The following is a 22,917-nucleotide window of genomic DNA, read 5'->3' as shown; positions in this document are numbered from 1 at the left end:
GGATGCCCACTGTACTGTGTTAGTCATTTGTAAGCGTAGTACATACAGTCATTATGGTAGTTAGGGTTTTTGTTGCTGTGAAGACAAACCTTTAATTGGGTGGCTTGCAAGTCAGAGGTTCAGGACATTATCATCATGAGGCGACATGACAGCATGCAGGCAGACATGGTGCTGAGAAGGAGCTGAGAGTTCTACATCTTTGGTCCGCAGACAGCAGGAACTGATAGGCAGATGTGAACTGAACTAAGTATAACTTGAGCGTAGGAGACCTCAAGGCCTAACCCCACTTCTGCCAACAGACCACACCTCCTAATAGTGCCACTCTCTCTGAGCTTATGGGGGCCAGTTATGTTCAAACTACCACAATCATTAAGTGCACAATACTCACTAATGGTAATAAACCACTACTGTTTTATTTATTTAGTGTATTGTACTTGCTATTCTCATGTGAACTTGTACTTAAAAAAATAAGTTTATTGTAAAAACAATATGCCATGTTACTGGCTGCAACCTAATATAACTGCCTCTTTTGATTGTACCAAGAAGCCACATCAAGTGATTGGCCTTTACGAAGTAGATTTAAGTACACCCTCTGATGTTTATACGATGAGTGAATCGCCTGACAGTGAATTGAAGATCCCAGTTGTTAAGCAAGTCAACGACTATATTGTATAAGTAAGAATGGAAACAATGAAGTGAGCATGCAGGTGACAAACTGGAGCAGCAAAATAAAACCAGGGAATGAAAAATACTTAGTGAGCTACAATACAGAAAATGTAGAACTTTATGAATAAATCCAAGATTTCATTTTGGGATTATTTATACATATGCACCATGTAAATTTTGTAACTTATGAATGTGAAAAGAAATTCAGTGAATGAAGACTTTGATAGAGAAAATTACTTCAGATATAAAGAAAATAATTTTAAATAAGCCCTAAATATATAAAATAACACTATCGAAGTATTACGTTGAAGAACCAGGCTCGGGCATGTTAGTGGTAAATTCTTGTTAAGTATTTATAAAACCATTAGTTACAGTGTTCCTTAAACTATTATATAACAGTTTCCCAACTTTCTGTTTCATACTTTTATTTTCTATATTCCTCAGGAAATATTATCTTGAAGATATGGCATGCTAAAAGAATGGGGTTAGTAGCCTGGAACTTTCTAGTAAGGGTACATATTTATCCTACTCAGTTAAGAAATGTGAATATCAAGAGGTGGGTGGATGTTGAATTTTTTTAAGTTGTTTTATGTAGTTTAGTTAAACATAGAATCAGTATTTCTCAGAAACCTTAAAACATTGTTCACTAGTTAGCAATAAGCAAAAATTTCATATGTGAAAGAAAAGGATTATTATGCTAGTATATTGAAAATGCTTTTAATCTTTATACTTAAAAGAAATGCAACAAATAGAGACCAAAGCTAAATGTCAATGATCTGTTGTGGGTATGATGTGTATAAGTTAGTGATATGGAGTTCTATTCAATGTATCTTCTTCAAAGAGGAAGCCTTGGCAGGCTAGAAAATAAATCCTTAAATTATGTATTGTGTATTTTCCTTTACTATGATTCCCTCTAAACCTTTTTTTTTTTGTTGGTACTGATTTTGTTGGATGCTGGAGCTAGTTTTCAAAAGAAACATTGCTCTAGTTGTTTAGGCTGAATTATTTCAGTTAAACTTTCTTATATAGTTCAGTGTCTTCTGTTTAGTTCACAAAGCTAAATCTTAGGAAAGTGAATTTATTCAGAGTCTTTCAAGTTAATAAGTGGAAAAATTGAGCTTTGAATTAACCATTGTGTCCATGCAAGAGTTGGGACTTCTGGAACTTTTTATATAGGATGCACCAGAAGTAATATTTAATAAAGACATTATTAAAATTTTCTATATTTGAGATTTCTGAAGGAGATAAAGCAAACAGTATTATAGTTTTCATTTAGAACTTTATCATGAGGGCTGTAGAGATGGCTCAGCAGTTAAGATCACTGGTTCCTCTTCCGGAGGACCCAGGTTTGATTCCCAGCACCCAATTGGCAGTTCACAACTGTCTATAACTCCAGGGAAGGGGATCTGACACCTGCACATAAAATAAAACTAAATTATTAAAAACAACAATAGCAGCAAAAACTATCTATCCTTTAAAAAAAAAGAACTTTATTATGATAAAAATACATTGTATTCATGTAGGAACTTTTTAAAGAATAAAAAAATGTTAAAATGTTTTATAGCATTAACATAAATAAGATTCATCTCAAGAATACAAGGAAATATTAGGACAAATGTTTTTGCTGTAATTTGTCATTTTAATAGAAATGGCACAATCTGTTTAATAGATTTGAATAAGTATTTGCTGGGGGGTAAGCTCTTTTAAGTATAAGGGAGTATTAAATATAGTAAAAATTATATCACTAATAGCCATAATAATATCTAATGAAGGAATATTGGAGAAAAGGGGGAAAAGAAAAATTGCCTTCTAGTAATTGCCTAAAATCGCGTGAGAACAAAAAAACCCTCATGATATATTGAAATATATTTATCATATACTTATCTGTAAAAGAAAACAGTAGCTTTTAAATATGTATACCAACTAGAAAATACAGTGGGGTGGGTGGACATCCTTCTGATAAAATCGCCAGTGTATGTGCTTCTGGAATATTGAAAAACCATAATCTTAAAATTTTAAGATTTTAGAAACTGTTGGAGAAGGATCTGGAAAGATGACTCAGTGGTTAAGAGCATTTGCTGTTCTTGCCTAGGATCTGAGTTTGATTCCTAGCACCCACATCAAACAGCTAACAATTGCCTGTAATAACAGTTCCAGGGGATATGATACTCTGTTCTAATTTTCACAGGGCATCATATTTATATGCACAAATTTATAAACAGATCCATACAATATGCATAATTAAAAACTAAGGTAGTTTTAAATGACTGTTGGAAAGGCATAGTTTGATTTTGATTATTAGGCTTTAAAGGACTTTTTAAAATGGCAGTTTATCCTTTCTTAAATGTTGTTTTCTTTTATGTTTATTTTTATTTTTAAGTATGTGGGTTTGTGCACATGTGTGTAAGTTCTCCAAGAGTACCAAAGGTGCTAGAGTTTCAGGTGATTGTGGCCTTCAGTTATGGGGTCCTCTGCAAGAACAGCATATGCTCTTAACCATTGAGCCATCTCTTCAGCCCCATTTTATATTGTCCCTCTCACTCACTGTATATATCAGCAGGGTGTAGTGACACATACGTTCCGTCCTAGCACTCCAGAAGTAGAAGCAAGCACATCTCTGGGTTTGAGGTCAGTCTGGCCTGTTTCATGAGTTTCAGGACAGCCAGAATTACGTGGCGAAACTGATTTGAAGAAGAAAAAACCCAAAACATTGTTTTTTAAAATTTTATATGGGTGGGTGTATATCATATACATGCAAAGCATAGGGAGTCCAGAAAGAAGATATTGGAATATCTGGCCTTCTGCAGGAGCAGTACATGCACTTAACTCTGAGCCAGCTCTCCAGTCCCATTTTATCTTACCTTACAGTGTAGCCAGCATTTCCAAACACTGGTTTTCACACTGAACACTTGTTTTTGTTTTTTCTATCTGTGGGAGGATAAATTTGGAAATAATTAGGAAGGGAGTTGGGGACATTAAGAAGAAAAGAACCAGAGGACTTTTTTAAGAATAGGAAAGTTTAACACAGCTTATTCAAACAAAATTACAATAACGAAACTACTTGAATTAATATATTCATATAATATATATGAATTAGTGGAAGTACATGAGAACTCTAAAAAGCAAAGAAGTTAATGTGTGTGGGCAATAGGCTGTAATATAGAGAGAGGATAGCAAGTCAGTAATTTGGCTTTAAAATTCTTTTTTTAGGCCGGGCGGTGGTGGCGCACGCCTTTAATCCCAGCACTTGGGAGGCAGAGGCAGGCGGATCTCTGTGAGTTCGAGACCAGCCTGGTCTACAAGAGCTAGTTCCAGGACAGGCTCCAAAACCACAGAGAAATCCTGCCTCAAAAAAGCAAAAAAAAAAAAAAAAAAAAAAAAAAAAAAAAAAAAAAATTCTTTTTTAAATTTTTGAGCCAATTACATAGCCTTACTATTTCGTTCCAGCTAGCCTTAGAATCGCTTTGTAGACCAGATTGGCCTCAAGGTTGTGATAATATTACTGGCTCCCAAATGTTGGGATTATGGGAATGTGACAACTATGCCCAGCATGTACAATGTTTGGTGATGGCATGTTTGTATGTCATAGCTACATACTGAGAGTACCTTGGAGTCCAAGGGATAGGAATCCCCAAATTTATATTTGTAGTACACATACATGGGGTGGGGACTTACTTTTCATCACTGGCTGGCCTAGAGTTTAAGTAGACCAGTCTGTCTGAACTCAGAGATCAGATCTACTCTTTCTGGCTCTCAAGTACAAAGATTAAAGGAGTGTGTTCCACCACAGTTGGCTCAATGAATAATTCTTAATAGTAGCTATGTGGGAACTTTTATCTGTGTTTGTTAATATATTTCAATGTATATTCTGTGTTTCTCAAACCAACATTTATCAGCTTTCCAAGAGATTAAATTGAAAGCATTTCTGTTAAAACTAGATATCAAAATTGCCTAATAATGTGCCATCATCATCATTTTAGCACTGTTTGAGAATTGGTTAACTCTGTGTGTGTGTGTTTTGTAAAATCTGTAAAGCTTCAATTTTGAACCTTTCCTATATATTTCCAGATTAACTGCTTAGAAAATACAATGGGCTAAAAATAATCAAAAAAATAGAAAAAAGACCAACTGTCCATCTTTAATCCCAGTACTCAGGATGCAGAGGCAGGCGTATCTCTGTGAGTTTGAGACCAGCCCGATCTACAGAGCAAGTTCCAGGATAGTCTCCAGAACTACAAAGAAACCTTGTCTCTGGTGGAGGGGGTAGGGAGAAAGCTGTCAATTGGAAACACAAGGTCTTATAGCAAAAAAAAAAAGAAAGAAAAAACTTAAATAGATTATTGCCGGGATGGAAATGAAATGTAAAGCTTTTAAGTTTAGAATATCAAGAATTTTGGGGTCTTGTGTGCTGCTCTTGATAACTTTAGTACTTAACTTTTCAACAGTGCATATAAGAAAACATTTGAAACTCTTTAGCTTGTGTTTGTGTGAGTGTTAATAGGCACGTGTTTTTTTTCTCTGCCTGTAACATATTTCTCTTACTCTCTCCCACCTGGCTGTGATTTATAGTTAGAACTATAGCCAAAAATCTTCATCTTTTCTCTTAATTTTTCTTTAATGTCAGGAGTTAAAAGTGCCCTTCATCTCTCTATTCCAGTATATTCTATATTATTAATGTGCATGCATGTGCCAGGAACCAAGAGAACCACCTAGCCATGTAGTCAGAACACAAAGGATGACACAAATGCTAAAGAAACAGATAGCATGTGAGGAACATCCATTCTTCATAGTTTTGGGAAGAAAAGACCTTGTTCAGTAGACTGATGAGGGCACAGCTTCTTAGAATCTAGCAGAAATGAAGGAGCAGTCTAGGAAAAGATGCATTCTGAGAGGGGATGAGCTTCATATGAATGAGCCTGTGCCCTTTTTTTCTTAACATGGTAAGCCTTACTGACAGTTTCACTAATGATATCCATATAATCTTGTGATTTTTATATACTAAAGCCTATTTTCCCAATGTTATTACCTGTGTTTACACCAAACTATTGAGGAATTTCAAGGTGGTCAAAGAGTAGAGCAATTAAAATACATAAATGCTCGTGACCAGCGACACTGCTAAAACTGCAGAACTGCATACTTCAAGTCTACTACCTTCAGGGTGCTATTGTTTGCATCTAGAGGTAGTTATTTAGGAAGTTCGTTTCTGCTGTTAATTCCAGGCTACCTTATGTTTGTGAGAGGAGACCATGCCAACACTCCCAAACCAGAGTGAGACATATACTAAATTCATTTAACACATAGGCAGTATATTCTAAACATCACCCGTGTTGTAAGATTTTATTTAATAGGAAGCTTCTTTACTAGATTAAATGTATTTGTGGAAGATTTGGGGATTTTTCAAATTAAATTGTGAAGATTAAAGTATTTAAACTTCTTATACATTATATGAAGGTCTTTTGTATTCTTAACTACTTGATTTTCTTTTAAATACTGGTAGTATTTATTAGTTTTTGTATGTAGTTTGTAATTATAAAATTTCTTCTTTTTTTTTTTTTGGTATTGTTTAGCCGTATATGTGGGAGTCCTTGTCCTGCAGTGTGGCCTGATGTAATCAAACTGCCATATTTCAACACCATGAAACCAAAGAAGCAATATCGGCGAAAGTTAAGAGAAGAATTTGTTTTGTAAGAAAGGGATGCTTAAATATCCATATTGCATTGATTGTTTATTTTGAAGTCACTTTGAGGTTTAAGGTTTTTTGTTTTGTTTGGTTTTTGTCTTTTGTTGCTATTTGAAGCAAAGTTTTACAAACTGCCCTTGTATTCTCTATATATCCAAGGTTGACCTTGAACTCTTTCTTGACCTTTACTGTTAGGTGCTGAGAATATGGGTGTACCTTAGCACACACAATTCAGAGTCGTTTCTTAAGAATTCTGTCCTAGTGGCCCAGACAGACGCATTGCAGCTCTGCTTCTAGGGCTTTGTGTTGCCCATTTCCCTTTGCTGCATATAGAGGCCTTCACTACACTCCAGAGTCAATAACTGGGCCAGTACGCTGTATTTGTTTACATGAAAAAACTTTAATAATTGTGTTGTAAATTTTTTTAAAAGAGTCTTGAGTTTAGGTTTTTATTTTAGGAGGCTATTCAGTTTTTAATTTATGACAGTGGATTGCTCATAGAGTAATAAAAGATGCTGTTTGCTAAACAGTCCAAAAATAACAATAATTCTTGCAAAGAAAATTGATAGTTATAATACTTCAACTGATTATTACATTAGCTTTTAGATATTCATCACCTGCATGAATTTATTAGTTAATAACAAAGTAATGAGGATTTTAAAGACACAGGTAATCAGAGTAAGAAGTTAGTATTTAAAATACAATTTTAAATTAATTTTCAAATTTGATGCCAAATACATTTCTTTAAAATAAGTGCTCACAGAAGCATAGAGCTTGTGTGAAGACAGTGCTTGACTTTTGTGTCCTCTGGTGTTAGTATCCCTGCAGCTGCGCTGGACTTATTTGATTACATGCTTGCCTTGGATCCCAGTAAGCGGTGCACTGCTGAGCAGGCTCTTCAGTGTGAATTTCTACGAGATGTGGAACCCTCCAAAATGCCTCCGCCAGAGTAAGTAACGTTCTTTTGTTTTAGATTTTATTTTTGCAGAATCTGGACAGCCTTGAAAACTTTGTTAATTAGTTGTCATGAGCAGAAGATATTCTGTGACTAAGTTGAGTTAGGTAAAACAGGAGAAAAGTATTTGCACATCAAGAGTGCAGGTGCTTGTTTATTGAGTTTACAGTAGAACAGCAAAAACAACCCTTAGCGTTTCTTTAACTGCTATAGGATAGTGTTGAAACATAACACTATCCTCTAAGAATAAGAACCCCTCAATGAACCCCTCAATGTGGTGGAGTACATCCATCAGGAACTTGGCCTCTAGTGGTCCTGATTTAGGGGAAGCTTTTGAGTGCTGTGCTAAGCTTAATTTTTACAACCCTTTAAGGTAGGTATTATTATTATTATTATTATTACTGTTATTATTACCACTGCTTAACAGAGGAGGAAGCAGGCTCAAAGAGGTTAAAAAACTTGCCCAAGAATACAAATATGGTAAAGGGTGGTGTCACCTCTCAAACTGAAGTCAGTTTTATAAGAAATAACATTTGAAAATACTCTGTAACATATCCTGTACAATAGAAAATCCTTAACATTACCTAGAAGAATGTTTGCAATGAGTAAAATCATAGAAAGAAAATGCATAGTTTGGGGAATCGGGATAGCTGATTTCTTGAATCATCTTATAGCTTCTGTAATTTGTCTAGGGTTGGTTGGGAAGAAGGCCTCTCCATGATAGGGTCTAAAGTTTTGTAGGTATTTCCTTGGTAACTCTTAACGTGATCATTACAGCATTACAAAGCAAGCCTGTCTCCAATAAAATATTTTTGTATAATAAAATGCACATATTTTTAATGAATAAGCATGAGCTTTAGAGTTCAAATTCTGGCTCTTCCACTTACATGGAGTTTATTTTCACAGGGCTTGTCATGATAAACTCCATTAAGATTATATTGAACTATATATAAATGGCCCATGGGATAATTTGAAAGTTAAAGAGTAACTATCATCTGACATACAGAAGGACTGAATCATTCAATAGGTTTTCTGTTGTTTCTGTTTTTATTTTTTACTTTTTTTTCCCTTTTGACTCAGAGTTTGGTTGTACTACACTCAGTTTAGTACAGGCTGACCTGAACTCAGTATCCTCCTGTCTATGCCTCTTGAGTGCTGGAATGATAGGTTTGCACCACCATACCTGGATCAGATACCATTGAACTATGTGTTTAGTATTTGTGGTTCTTTTGCTTATTTAGAATATATCAGTAGTTTCCAAGTGGTTTGACTGTAGTCACCTATCAAACTGACTTTTTTTTCTCTCTTAACTTTTGATTTTGAATTTTCATCTCTACAGAAAGAATAGGAAAATGAGCATTTATATATTCAGTAATTATTGACATGTGAACACATTTGCTTTGTTACTTTATAAACTTTTTCTGAAGTACTTGAATATAAGTTGTTGCATGAATCTATAACAACTAGAACTTCGCTATACATCCTATTATAAAGCATAAAAATTAATAATAGTGCTTATTAAAGTCTCTCCAATAGTCCAATAACTTTTTTCTTCTTTTTTTACAAACTTTCTGTGGAGTCACAGTTGAACCATTTGTTTAGAATTCACATCTCTTCACTTTTTTGTCACCCCTAGAGGGTTTTGATGACACTGACTTCTTTTTTTAGTGGACGTCAAACCCAGGGCCTCACAGACCAGGCAAGTGCTGCCACTAAACTGCATCTTCAGTCCTAATAAGAGCCAACATCCCCAAATCTTATTTTGATTGCTTTTCTGTAATCATAATTAGATTAGTACTTTTCAGTGCCAGAATAATACCTACAAGGTAATATGTGTTTCCTGTTAGAGTTCTTCAACAAAAATATAATAAGATTTTGTCCTGTTATTGGTAGTGCAATTCTGATAACATAGTCCACATGAAAGGATTAAAACTATATCAAGCTTATTTGGAGTTGATTAATTTCTGAAACCACTTTTACAAGTTGCAAAAGATGTAATAGTGAATTTTTAATTAACAGTTTTAAGTATTTCAGTGACATTAATCTTGTAAATGTATCCACCGGAGTCTATATATTGAGGCCTTTCAAGTTGTGTGTAGTATAGTAGCTTAGCAAATCTTCAGCATTTGGACATTGTACTGTTTTGATATTGAACTTCCATTTCTTACATTTTTATTGTAACGTAACTAGTATATTAATCATGGTGTTGTACTTTTTAAAAACAGACTATATCTACCAATGGATTTTAATTTTAAAACATTTCTTATACTGTACTATGTATGAATGTTAGTATGATAATTTTGTGCTGTATTAGTAGTAAACATTTCGGTTAAAACCATCAATGAATTTTGTTAGCTATGCAGTCTATTAGAAATGATCGAGCTGAGATCTTTTCCTCTAAGTAATTCATGTAGTAATTTACATATCTCTGAATCAGTGCTATTTACTGTAAATTGAAACATGGTTCCACATTAATTATATATTGTTTTTTATTTTCAAAAATGCCCTTGCAAATAAGCAGTCACTGAAAGGAGTTGTGCATAGCTATAGCACTGTCTTTAAACTCCTTCTACAATAAGTATCAAAAGCTTTTTTATTTCTGCCAGTTGTGGTGCATGCTTTAATTCCAGCACTCAGGAGGCAGAAGCACATGGATCTCTGTGAGTTCAAGGCCAACCTGGTTGAAGAGCGAGTAAGACAGCCAGGGTGGTTACACAGAGAAACCCTGTCTCAAAAACAAAACAAATAGGCATCATCAACAACAAACAACCCAAACAAACAAAAAGTGTTTTATTTAAAAAAAGAAAAGAAAATGAGGTCAGGAACTGGAGCGATTGCTCAGTGGTTAAGATCATTCATTGCAGAGGACCTTGGTTTGGTTTCCAGCACCCAAATGGTGATTTCACTACTATATAAAACTCCAGCCGGGCGATGGTGGCGCACGCCTTTAATCCTAGCACTTGGGAGGCAGAGGCAGGCAGATCTCTGTGAGTTCGAGACCAGCCTGGTCTACAAGAGCTAGTTCCAGGACAGGCTCCAAAGCCACAGAGAAACCCTGTCTTGAAAAACAAAAAACAACAACAACAAAAAACTCCAGTTCCAGGGGATAAAGTGCCCTCTTCTGACTTTCGTGGACATCATGTACACATGTTGCACAGACAAACACACACAAATTAAAAAGCAAAAGAAAAAAAATAAGATCATTTGAAAAGTCTTCCCCCTGCAGATCTCCTGACAGTAAGGACCTGAAAGCTCATTTAGGTATTTATTAATTTTTTTTACTGGCTCTACCAGTTTTTGTTCTATGCCTTCATATATTTGTGCGTGTTTTGTTTTGTTTTTGTTACAAACTGTAATTCTTGTCAAACAAGGCCCAGTAACTCAAATTTAATTTTTATCAGAATATGCTTCACTGTGCTTTTCTATTAAAAAGTAAATAGCAGTATACTTAATGGATATTCTGTGAAACTATTATGGTGTGTATGCACTTAGATACACCACTGAAGCAGTCAGGCCAAAGGTTTTAATTGCATTGATACTATATTTAAATAAAAAGTTCTCTAAACCACATGTAATACCCTCTACTTTATAAGAAAACTATGAAATAGCGGTGGTATTCCTTTGCAAAATAAGTATATAGCTAACATTTTTGATACATTTTTAAAATAATCAAATTGTTGAAAAAATATTTTGATTATTTTTTTAGAAAAAACAAACAAGTAAAAGTATTAAATCAGAAATAATTCCACTAATATGTAGTGGATATTTTATCAACTTTTCTGACGTCTTTGTAACTTTAAAAAGTTTATATGTCGGGCAGTGGTGGCACATGCCTTTAATCCCAGCACTCAGGAGGCAGAAGCAGTTGGATTGCCTGGTCTACAAAGCATGGTCTACACAGGTAGAGCTATTACACAGAGAAACCCTGTCAAGAAACAAACACAAGCCAGGCGGTGGTGGCGCACGCCTTTAATCCCAGCCCTTGGGAGGCAGAGGCAGGCGGATCTCTGTGAGTTCGAGACCAGCCTGGTCTACAAGAGCTAGTTCCAGGACAGAGAAACCCTGTCTTGAAAAACCAAAACAAGAAACAAACACAAAACAACAAAAAAATAGTATTATATAACGATGTGACTAAAAAGTGATTTAGATGGCCGCTAGCTTATGCCTTATTAACAATATTAAAACCATTAAACACTTGCACAATAATATGGCCATCTATAATTAAATATTTCGTGATATGTCTTGATAAAAACTACTTTTAGGCCACTGAACGATGAGCAGTCAGTGATATCAATCACAAATACAGTGCTATGCCCTTGATAGACATTAACATATTATGTCTGTCCCCAGGAAATAGGTAATAACTGTTAATCCCATTTTTAAAGAAAAACTGTGATACAGAGGTCCAGTAACTTGCCTGACAAATTAAGTGACTGAGCCAGCATTTGAACCTTCAAGGAAGCACATACTTTTGATTATCTGGAGACCATGTCTGATTTGTTTGGAGAATCAGTGTCATTAATTCGATTATCATAAACTTATGTTTATATTTTGTAGAGATGAGTGTTAAGGTAATTCATTCATAATGAATTTCTTTAAATTATGGGAGGGAACAAATCCTTTTCCTGAATTTCTTTGCTTTTCCACAAGAGTATTGTATTTCTTGGCTGTCATAATGGAGGAGGTGTAATGAATGATTTTATTTACTCTAATCTATAGTACTATAGTATATTTGAAATCAATATCCCAACAGAGGCTAAAGCACACATCATAAAACACAATCACAGTCCCAGAAAGGAAAGTCTTTTAGAGGGTTTTTGATGCCTTAAAGCTTCCCAGTGTCAACCTTTCCAATTGTCCCTTTGTTTGTTATCCAGGAGGTTTTTGCACGCTGAGGCAATGCACCATAGTAAGATGGCTGAGAGGTATGCCTTCGTTTTGTTTTCAGACCTCAGGTGCACAGACTTGGTTTAATCATGATCCTTGTGTCACTCATCATTGGTCCATGCATGGCTCTCTTTTATTTATTTTAGTTACTTTAATTAGTTTTTTAAATGTTAATAAGCAGCCATGAGCCTACCAAGCAAAAGCTAGAACCTTGAAAATAACCCACTTTAATCATATCATAATCCCTCCTCCTACCTACGTGTTCTGTTACCCTCTTCTTCCTGAGGTAACCATCATTCCTGTTTCCTTATTTTTGTATATATTTTCTGTTGCCATCTGTATGTATTCATAAAAAATTACATTTAAAAAATGTAGTTGTTTTTCATTTTATACAAAGGTATCATGCTGTTTTGTAATCCTGTGGAAATGACATTTTTTATTAATATTATATTGCTAAGATTCAACCATTCTGTTTCATATGCCTTTATTTTATAATATGAGAAAGTAATTGTGGAAGAATTTACGTGAGCATTCAGGGCATTCTTCTAGTTCAGTTTGAAAAGAGTCCATGTGGAAGTCCCTTTACCTCAGGTACACTCTTGGAAAGACATTTGTGTACCTCTTGGTAAACATCAAGTTGAGAAGATCAGGCATATACTACTAGATGGCATTGCTTAAAAGAATCTAGATATTCTGGGCAAGTTTATTAACCTTTCCAAGCCTTAGTTTTCTCACCTTTAAGCTAGAGAAAAGTAATAGTAAGTTTCCATAGGCTTTGTAACTGGGATAAAAAGAAAATATTTGTAAATCAAGTATTTATCTTTCTTTAAGAAAAAGTTATTTACTAGTGTTCAGTGTTATAGAATTATATTAAAATGAAAAATTATTCTAGAATTAGAGGTAATTTTGGTAGTTACTAATCACACAGAATTCTGTTGATAAGTAATGAGCCTCTCTGTGTCTGGATTACCTGTTCTCGAGAGCCATCTTTAGAATCAGTTTATTTTAAAAGCAATTGGTAATAGTAGTAAATATGTAACTAAAAAGTTTTGTACAAATCTTATGTTCTAGCTTTTACTCTCCTTTATGTCTGGCTTCTACAAATAGCGTGTTTCTTCATCCTTTTTCAAATTCTGTTCAGTGTACAGTGTGCTATAAGAACTGGTTATAAAAGGTTGTATGAAGGGTTATAGCCAGATTTTAACTAATATGCATTCTTCATAATTTCAATGAACAATTCCTTATTGATTATTCAGAAGACAAAGCTAGGTCATCTCTACAACAGGGCACTTGTACGTGTGAATGCACAAGCAGCTGTGACTGTATGCATTAGGCCCACACAGGATCAAGTCAGACAGAATCTCAGTTGGTGGGAGAAAGTGGGTCATAAAGACCACTCTCAGCTGAGGAGAAATTGGCAGTTAATGGCTGCTGTGAAAGGGAGAGTCACCTTTTCTTCAGGGCTGTGGCCTCTGTAGAGTTCACTCCTGTTTCCGCAGGTAGCCCTTTATCCGTGGACATACTGGTAGCACCAAGTAGATTTAGTGAGTTTTAAGAGAGAGAATAGAGGTTTAGAGGAGATAGGGAAGGAACTTGAGGGGAGGACAGGTGGGATGTACTTAATCAGACATTATATGCATGAATAAAATTTTTAAACAATAAAAATTAGGACAAATAATTAAAAAGAAAAATAGTCCATTGCTAAAGACCCAGAAGTATGATGGAATTTTACTTATGTATGTATGTATGTATCTACGTATGTATATATTTATGTATGTATGTATGTGTATGAAGTCTTCCAGAATGGTTTGCGGGAGGGGAATATCTTTAGTGGTACATTGTAACATTAGCATTTCTTGTTACGGCATTTGTGATTTAGTATTCATCTATGTTTTTCAGCCTTCCTTTGTGGCAAGATTGTCATGAATTATGGAGTAAAAAGCGAAGAAGACAGAAACAGATGGGCATGACTGATGATCTTTCTACAATCAAAGCCCCCAGAAAGGATCTGTCTCTGGGCTTAGATGACAGTAGAACTAATACACCCCAGGGTGTGCTGCCTCCTGCACAATTGAAATCTCAAAGCAACTCAAGTGTAGCACCTGGTCAGTAATGTTTCTGTGGCTTATTTTGTTCATACTGCTTCATGACCTGTGTTGAATGTGTTTGTTCTGCTTAAACATTATGGCAGAAAGGTAAACGCTGAAGCTTCTTTGGTGAGCTTGGCATTCCTTTATTGTTTGTGCCAGCACAAAGGTCTCATTGCTGCTTACACTATAGTGTTAAGCAATCTCATCATGTATTTGTCATGACTGGTCAGATTTCTTTTTCCTTGTTTCCCTAGTTCAGGAGTCAGTATGCCTTTCATTAACACTAGTCTGTGAAGTTTAGTATTTAATGTCTATGGATGCTTAAGGCATAGAAAACATAGGAAGACAGCCAAAACAGCAATAGAAGTTCTTTAGCCCATTGATCGATATCTTTACATCATCCTTACTAAGAAGCTATATTTTAAAAGATTGGAACCTGCTATTTAAAAGACTACTTTATACCCAGTTATTTCTTTCATTCACATTTATCTATTTATTGGTAGGGTTTCATTGTGTAGCCTTGGCTGTCCTGTAACTTTCTTTGTAACCAGGTTGGCCTCAGACTCAAAGTTTCACCCAACTCTGCTTCCCACGAGCTGGGATTAAAGATGTGTGCCACCATGCTTGGCTAGTTGACAGCTTTTATAAAATGAAATTTCAGTTTCCTTCAAGAACCCAGGAATCTGCCTGTTCTAGACTGAATATTGGACAAAGAAAAAAAAACTAGATGTGTCGTACTGGTAATGAGTTAATACGCAATATGCGTGTTTGTGTAGGCCTTTCTAACTCAAAATGACCTAACTTTTTGCTTAAGTAATTTGAATAAAAATACAGAGATTTTTCTCATTTTCTGAAAAATATTCTAGTTTTAATTTCTAAGTTAACTTCACTTTTGAGAGCAGTATAGCCTGATAAGAATTTCAGAATCCAGGCCCTTTGGCAAGTTATGCACTCTTTTAAACTGATAAACTACAAAGTGCTCAGAAAGTACCTGACACTGCCAACAGCTGTCTTCACTGCTGATGGTTCAAATCTGCACATATGGTCGTCTGATGGTCTTGGTTTCTCTTTTGAAACATATACTCCTAAAGATGATTACCCAAAATAGAATGCAGTTTTAATTTATGTTGTAGTTAGATTTTGAACATCATGATGAATAAAGTGAAGTGCTCTTTTTACATTATTGCTGAACGCCCTTCCTCAAATGTAATTTAAATGATGTATAATGAAGACATTTTGGGGGTTGGAAAATCTATGAATTATGGCAGTTCTAATTAATACATTTTGTCTTTAGTAATAACAGGCCCCGGACAGCCGTTAAACCACAATGAATTGGCAATTCTTCTAAACCTACTACAATCTAAATCAAGTGTTAATATGGCTGATTTTGTCCAAGTGTTGAACATTAAGGTAAACTCTGAGACTCAACAGCAGCTAAATAAAATAAACCTTCCTGCTGGAATTTTGGCAACAGGTGAAAAACAGACAGATCCATCAACACCACAACAGGAGTCTTCAAAATCATTGGGAGGAATTCAGCCTTCACAGACCATCCAGCCTAAAGTGGAAACTGATGCTGCCCAGGCTGCTGTGCAGAGTGCTTTTGCAGTTCTCTTGACTCAGTTAATAAAGGCTCAGCAGTCAAAACAGAAAGATGTCATGCTAGAAGAGCGGGAAAATGGATCAGGACATGAAGCTCCTTTACAACTCAGGCCACCTCCAGAACCCAGCACTCCGGGATCTGGTGAGTGGTTGGCTAGTAGTTGTTGCTATCTATGGTGTTCACTGTTCGATGACATTTGTAAAGACATTCTCAGGTCACTGGTGATAGTGACCTACTCAGTTTACTTCCTGGAATATATTGTTAGCAAATTGTCCACTTATGATATTATTCTTTATGATTATCTTAGAAAATAATAACTGAATAAATGCCGGGCGGTGGTGGCGCACGCCTTTAATCCCAGCACTCGGGAGGCAGAGGCAGGCGGATCTCTGTGAGTTCGAGGCCAGCCTGGTCTACAAAGGGAGTTCCAGGACAGGCTCCAAAGCTACAAAGAAACCCTGTCTCGAAAAACCAAAAAAAAAAAATAAATAACTGTATAAATAAGATAAATTTACAATAGCCCGTTGTTCTGAACACAAAAGGATAAATATTATGTGTAGTAACCTACTCCCCCAAGCTTTAAATGTGAACATAGAGAGTACCTTTGGAAAGCTGAATAGTCTATTCCTTTAATGACCTTTTGTTTAAGTGGTGGTGGGCAATATGGGTACTTGTGAGACCTCCTTTTGCATTTGACATTTGTTAGATATTGAATATTTGATCATTCTTGGGACCGCTCATTTTGAGTATTTCATTTTCTATAGTAGCTTTTGACACTTGCTTTTGTTTCACTTAGGGCAAGATGACCTCATCCAGCACCAGGACAGGAGGATAATGGAGTTGACACCAGAACCAGACCGGCCTCGAATTCTGCCCCCTGATCAACGACCTCCTGAACCTCCTGAACCACCACCAGTCACTGATGAGGACCTGGATTATCGGACAGAAAACCAGCATGTACCCACCACTAGTTCTTCACTAACCGACCCTCATGCTGGAGTGAAGGCAGCCCTCTTACAGCTGCTTGCTCAGCATCAGCCCCAGGAGGATCCCAAAAGAGAAGGTGGTATTGATTATCCCACAGGAGACACATATGTGCCCACTTCAGACTATAAGGACAACTTTGGATCTGCTTTCTCTGCCGCTTCTTATGTTAGCAGCGATGGTCTAGGAAGTAGCTCTGCTGCTGCACCGTTGGAACCACGTAGTTTCATTGGGAACTCAGATATTCAGTCTTTGGAGAACTACAGTACTGCTTCATCTCACACTGGTGGCCCACCTCAAGCTTCTGCCTTTTCCGAGTCATTTCCCAGTTCAGTAGCTGGATATGGAGACATTTACCTCAATGCTGGTCCCATGTTGTTTAGTGGAGACAAGGACCATAGATTTGAATATAGCCATGGTCCTATCGCAGTCCTCACAAACAGCAACGACCCTTCCACAGGGCCAGAGAGTACTCATCCCTTGCCAGCAAAGATGCACAACTATAACTATGGTGGTAACTTACAGGAAAACCCAGGTGGCCCTAGCCTCATGCATGGGCAGACCTGGACTTCTCCTGCCCAAGGACCTGGATACTCACAAGGATACAGAGGACACATTAGCACATCAGCTGGCAGAGGTCGAGGCAGAGGGTTACCATACTGAGTATCTTGTTTTTCCTCAGGCACATCATTTTTATCTGGAAAGACTTTTCTAGCTGCAATTTCAGGCAGCAATCCAAGAGACTTGAATAATATTAATTCAACAACAGCTTTATTTTTATGTGGAAAAGGGTCTTGCATACAATAGTGAAAAACAAAAACAAAAAAAACTTCGCTTAATTTCATGCTGTTCTTAAAACTAGCTCTATTGATTGTACATCGTCACAGATTTTAGTTAACAGTTTTATTTTGTATTCTTGCAGTTTTAAGTGGATGCTAACATTAGGGACATAATGTTTTTATGGCCCTGTTGCAGATCTTCTGAACTATGCACACTTGTGCTTTTTTTTTGTAAGTTTGGACCAACTTTTATGTAACAACCAACCCTTTCCCTCACCCTTCCAGTTTTACAACAATCAGAAAGGGCACTGATTTATTTGGTATTTTCTTTTTACAAAGCTACCTTTAGTCAAAGGTCACTGTCAGTCTTTGCACCTGCTTTCAGTGTTATTGTGAAAGGTGTACTTTGTGCTCATTTCAGAAAATAAAACACAACCTTTCTCTTGATGCAACAGTTTTATATAAAAAATGGTCAACATTATTTTTGTTTTGTTTTTCAGGTTACCATAACCCAGCAAAATTCATTTAAATGAAATAGTGGTTTTTATATGAAAACTATGGGCAGGGTGGGAGGGGTTGAGTAAGTGCCTTAACTGGTAAGCTTAAGGACTGAGGATGAGGTTAGCCTGTACACCCACTTGTCTTTTAAGGGAGTCTGCATTGTTTTGAAGAAGCAGGAAGCTCTCAGTTTTTAGGAGTTGCCTGGCCAGTTCTGTTAAGTCCATTCCCTCTGCCTGTCACACTGTCTTTTTCTGCCTGTCTTTTGCCTGTGTTAACTTTCACTGTTACCTTCTTTTGGTAGTGGTATAAGAAAAGAAAGGGAGAACTCAGTACCTTCTGTTACTTCTGAGAAGTACTAAAAAACATTATCACTTAATTGTTTGAAAGTAATAGCTGGCTGAATTTTAGAGTACTCTCTTCTTTCTGGCTGCCATGCTGACCCAGTTTCTACTTGGAGAACAGGATTTTTGAAGCAAGTATGTAATAATGATTCACATAATAAATGTATTAAAGTTCACAGAAAGAGGGTGGCAAACACCATATCTTAAGTTATGTCATTATTTTTAAAAGTCAACTTAAGTAGAAATATGTCCTAGATTTAATTTAGTAAAGCAAAATGAAAACTCAGAGAATTTTGTGAAATTTATTGTAACTTCTGCCAGATTAGAGCAGTGTTACTAGGTTGTTTTAATGTTTTTTCTTCTATTAAACTCAACCAAGAAAGAATAACTGTAATGTTGTCAAGTCTCACTGTGCTTTACATTCACACACGAACACAAAATTATATTTCTAGAAGGAACCAAAGGTAAATAACCAGCATTTCCTTTATCACTAATAGACTCAGAAACTCTGGGAAGTTGAGTGTGCCAGTTGACAATTTTAACTATTCTAGTCACTTTTTAATTGGAATCTTAAATAGAGAAAACTGTTATGACAAGCCAGTTTAACCTCATGCCCTGTATCTATTTGTGACCCTGCATTTCAAAACATGATTCAGGAACCAGTAAGGATATTCTAAAGAAGGTAATTTTCACTTTTTGCCTATAACATGAGTTTCCAGTTGACCGTTTTATTTTTGATGATATTATTTTTGTTGGTGTAACAAAATTAATGGAAGAAAAAACTTTGCTTTTATTTGAGTATTGAGTACTAGCTAATAAAACATTAGAGGAAGTGAAGAAATGTTTTGAAATTTAGCAAAATAGAGTATTCAAGTCTCTGATATTTCAACATGGTGAGTCTTAGCACTTCAGACTTTACTATAAGGGATAGCATCTAAAATTATTCTTATTTGTCACACATGACACTTCTGCTGGCCACAAGCAGCTAACCTAAAGTGGAACTATTTATGTGACATGACTAGCCTGTGTTTTAAAAATTAAATATTTTATATAAAATTGACCTGTGTTTGGATAGTCTTTCTAATTAAAATTTCAGACATATATCCATGTTGGGACAGTGGCTGGGAAGACAGGGAAATTGCTGACTTCGAAATAGAAAACTGAAACTATGCCTTTTAATAACCTGTACTTTCTAAGACAGTGTAACAATACCTTACATATGTAGAAGAAAAGGGATGCCAGTTACACCATAATGTAGTGATGAGAGGCCAGTTATTGCAGGGTAATCCCAGGCTCAGGTGGTGTTACATGGAAACAGTGTGTCTTGTAACATGGCAAAATAATCAGCCAAGTGTAAATGTATCTCTGCAAAACAGTATTTCAGTTCAGTGAGTTTGGATTAAGAATAGCTGGAAAATCACTAATTATTTAGGTTATAATCTATATTCTTGAGTAAAATCTAAACTAATTGGGAAGTTGTGGTAGAACAAGTCAGACTGCAGATAAAAAATGAACATAAAAACAGTTAACTTATGGAAAAACATAATTTTCCTGTGAAGTTTGTATGTCTCAACATGAATTTTTCCTGCATGGAAACATCAGTATGTCCCAAGATTCAGTCTTTATCTTTTGGAAAACTTAAAAGTATTTTTAGAGAGTTGACTGACTGAGCTGCTTTATGGAATGTGAAACAATGTGGCAGTTTAACTGTTTCCGCTTCTGTTAGCAAATACAAATGTAGTGACTAAACATGCTAGTCCAGTTCTTGGGATATATCCATAATCATGAGGGAGATTTAATCATGTTATCTATGAAGCTGGTAGAGTTTCTTGTAAATGTATGGAGGGAGAAGCTAGGTGCTTGTGCTTGAGTGAATAAATCATGCTTGAGTGAACGTAGCATGAATATTTGGGTAAAGTTTTATATTGAAATTTGAATGGAGAAATAAGGTCCTGTAAGGAAGCAAGGCCAGAAAATCAGTTAACAATCTTTAACTTGAATCTGACTAGTTCATAAGTGCTGAGATTTGATGCAAACACCTGCAGTGTGGGTTAGATGCTTCTGAACTGAATCAACGGCCCCTGTGTGTGAAGGTTTTGGTGAATTTGCTGTACGCTCACTCCAGGTTGTTTGCAGTGGAACTTAAATGCAGGTGTTGAATACATACATGTTTGGGATGCTGGGTTGGCTATTTTCAGCCTGAACTTGACCCACTAATAGACCACAATACAGCTGAAGAAAAGGCAAAGAGCTTATTTTTTGTACCTGGTATTGTCAGTGTGGTTCCTCTACACCTACACCACATCTGATTCTGCAGTAATTTTTTTCATTGCTTTTTTGTTGCAGCCTCATTTAGCTCTGGCTGGCCTGGAACTCATTATGTAGTTAATTAAGGCTGGCTTTGAGCTCCTGATCCTCCTGCCTCTATCCACCAACTACTAGTGTAAAGGTAGCTGCTACCATGCTTATGCAATACCAACTTGTTACTAAGGAAACCCAATAACCTGATGAGTATTAGACTAGACTAATACTTTATCTAAATTATTAATAATTTTTAAGGGCTAGGATATAGTTCTGTGAATGCTTGCCTAGCAGGTACAATGCCCAGGTTTAATCCCTAGCGTGTACACATACACACACATACACACACACACTAAAAACTTGGTACTGCCAGGCAGTGGCAAATGTCTGTATCCTAATGCTTGGGAGACAGAAGCAAAAAGTTTGAGGACAGCCTGGTCTACTTATTGAGTTGGGAATCAACCAGAGTTACAGGGGAAAACCCCATTTTCTTTGACTATAGAAAAAAATAGGAATAATAATTTTGAAAACTAGAAGTTGGTATCAGTTGTATTTCATGTTTGTAGTTACTAAAAGGCTCCTGTGCATTTTCTACAGGCTACACACAAATTGAAACCAAGGCATTAAAAATGTATTTCCTTTTTGCACAGCAGGATTAGTATCAGGCTTACAAACAATTTGCATGTAAATCTTGTAATGATCCTATTAATTCAAGTCATTCTATAAGACTGCCATTTACCAAAGGACTTATCCAGTTGGTTTTCTTATTAGTAGAAGTTACTAATAATAAGCTGTTACATGATCAGCTGAAGATGGAAGAAACAAAATTGTAGTTCTTGACTCATCAGAATTTTCTAGTTCTGACTTTATTAAAATGAATCATCCTCAATCCTCCCTATTAGTTTGTTGTACAGATATATATATATATATATATTTTTTTTGAGACAGGGTTTCTCTAGCTTTGGAACCTGTCCTGGAGCTAGCTCTTGTAGACCAGGCTGGCCTTGAACTCACAGAGAACCTGCTGCCTCTGCCTCCCAAGTGCTGGGATTAAAGGTGTGTGCCACCACCGCCCGGCACAGATATTATATTCTTTTGTGAGACTTTTATAATGTCTCATAGTTAAGTCTAATGTATAAGCCATTTGTTTTTAAAAGGGAAAAAGGTTGTTTCATAGTCTCTAAATAAACTTCCACAAGAATTTCAGGCCAATTTTTAAACCCTTGTTTTTTGTATATAGTCAGAACAGACTCTAGAAAAGACCATTTGTGATTTAGTGTGCCCTGGTTCTTTTTTTGGGGGGGGGGTTGGACCTGAGACACTTAGTGCTTTCCACTTAGATGTAGTCTTTAGGAACGGGACACCAAGAGGGTTCTGTCTGTCAGACTTTTTTTGGGTATTCTGGCTTGTCTATATTTTAGGGAGGTGAGGATTGGGTTTTATGCCTTTTCTGGAGCCTAGACTTTGTATCAACAAACAGCTTCTGATATCCAGTTTGTCCTACCCTAGTTTTTGTGTTTTCTGTCTGATTGATGTGGGTATAATCCTGAGGTCTCTGTAGTGTTCCATCCTGATCCTTGATTCTTGTTTATATGTGCATTTGTGTTTTGTTTCAGTGAGGATTGAATTCAGAACCCTGCACATGTCAGGAAAGTGCTTTATTATGGAGCTGTATCGTGTTGTGGTTTTTTATTATATTTACACTTCTTAACAAAGTGCACAGCCAGTGTGAATAATTTGGTATAGAACAGAGTTTCACAACTTTACTACCTAGGTATGTAGCTCATTTGGTAAGTGTTGACCTAGCATGCCCAAAGCCTCAGTTTGATCCCAAGCACTGGCATAAAAATACATATGGTACTGCACAACTGTAATCTTAGTATTTGTGGAGACAGGAGGATCAGAAGTTCAGAGTCATCCAACAACACAGTGAGTTCCTGAGGCCATCATGGGATACATGAAGGCCCTGCATTCAAAACTAACGAGAGTAGAACTTAAGTTTACATTTTTCTCCTTTTCTGTTTTCTGTTTCTGTCCCTTAGTATCATTTTTTGCCCATTACTCATTTTAGTTGAAAATATATTCAAACTTTCCCTCTGGTAGCTTGCCAGTATTTTGTTGTGTTCCCCT

General features: G+C 36.1%; 1 protein-coding gene across 4 annotated transcripts in view; it reads left to right on the top strand.

Annotated features, from left to right (window-relative positions):
• Cdk13 (cyclin dependent kinase 13) overlaps positions 1-21,457 on the top strand; it is a 105,510-nt gene extending 84,053 nt beyond the window's left edge. The window contains exons 10-15 of one of the 4 annotated variants that reach the window (XM_057788157.1): positions 6,234-6,350; positions 7,164-7,295; positions 12,179-12,226; positions 14,088-14,293; positions 15,753-16,022; positions 16,678-21,457. In XM_057788157.1, coding sequence (XP_057644140.1) covers positions 6,234-6,350; positions 7,164-7,295; positions 12,179-12,226; positions 14,088-14,293; positions 15,753-16,022; positions 16,678-17,528 — 1,624 coding nt within the window. In that variant the 3' untranslated portion in view covers positions 17,529-21,457. Of the gene's footprint in view, positions 1-6,233; positions 6,351-7,163; positions 7,296-12,178; positions 12,227-14,087; positions 14,294-15,572; positions 16,023-16,677 lie in introns of all 4 variants that reach the window. The other 3 variants (XM_057788155.1, XM_057788158.1, XM_057788156.1) reach the window with 3 other exon arrangements.
• The last annotated feature ends 1,460 nt before the right edge of the window (positions 21,458-22,917 follow it).

This window comes from Chionomys nivalis, chromosome 13, assembly GCF_950005125.1.
Source record: "Chionomys nivalis chromosome 13, mChiNiv1.1, whole genome shotgun sequence".
In the NCBI taxonomy this organism is placed as follows: domain Eukaryota; kingdom Metazoa; phylum Chordata; class Mammalia; order Rodentia; family Cricetidae; genus Chionomys; species Chionomys nivalis.
The sequence above is the reverse complement of the archived record's forward strand: the minus strand, read 5'-3'. Positions and strand labels throughout refer to the sequence as shown.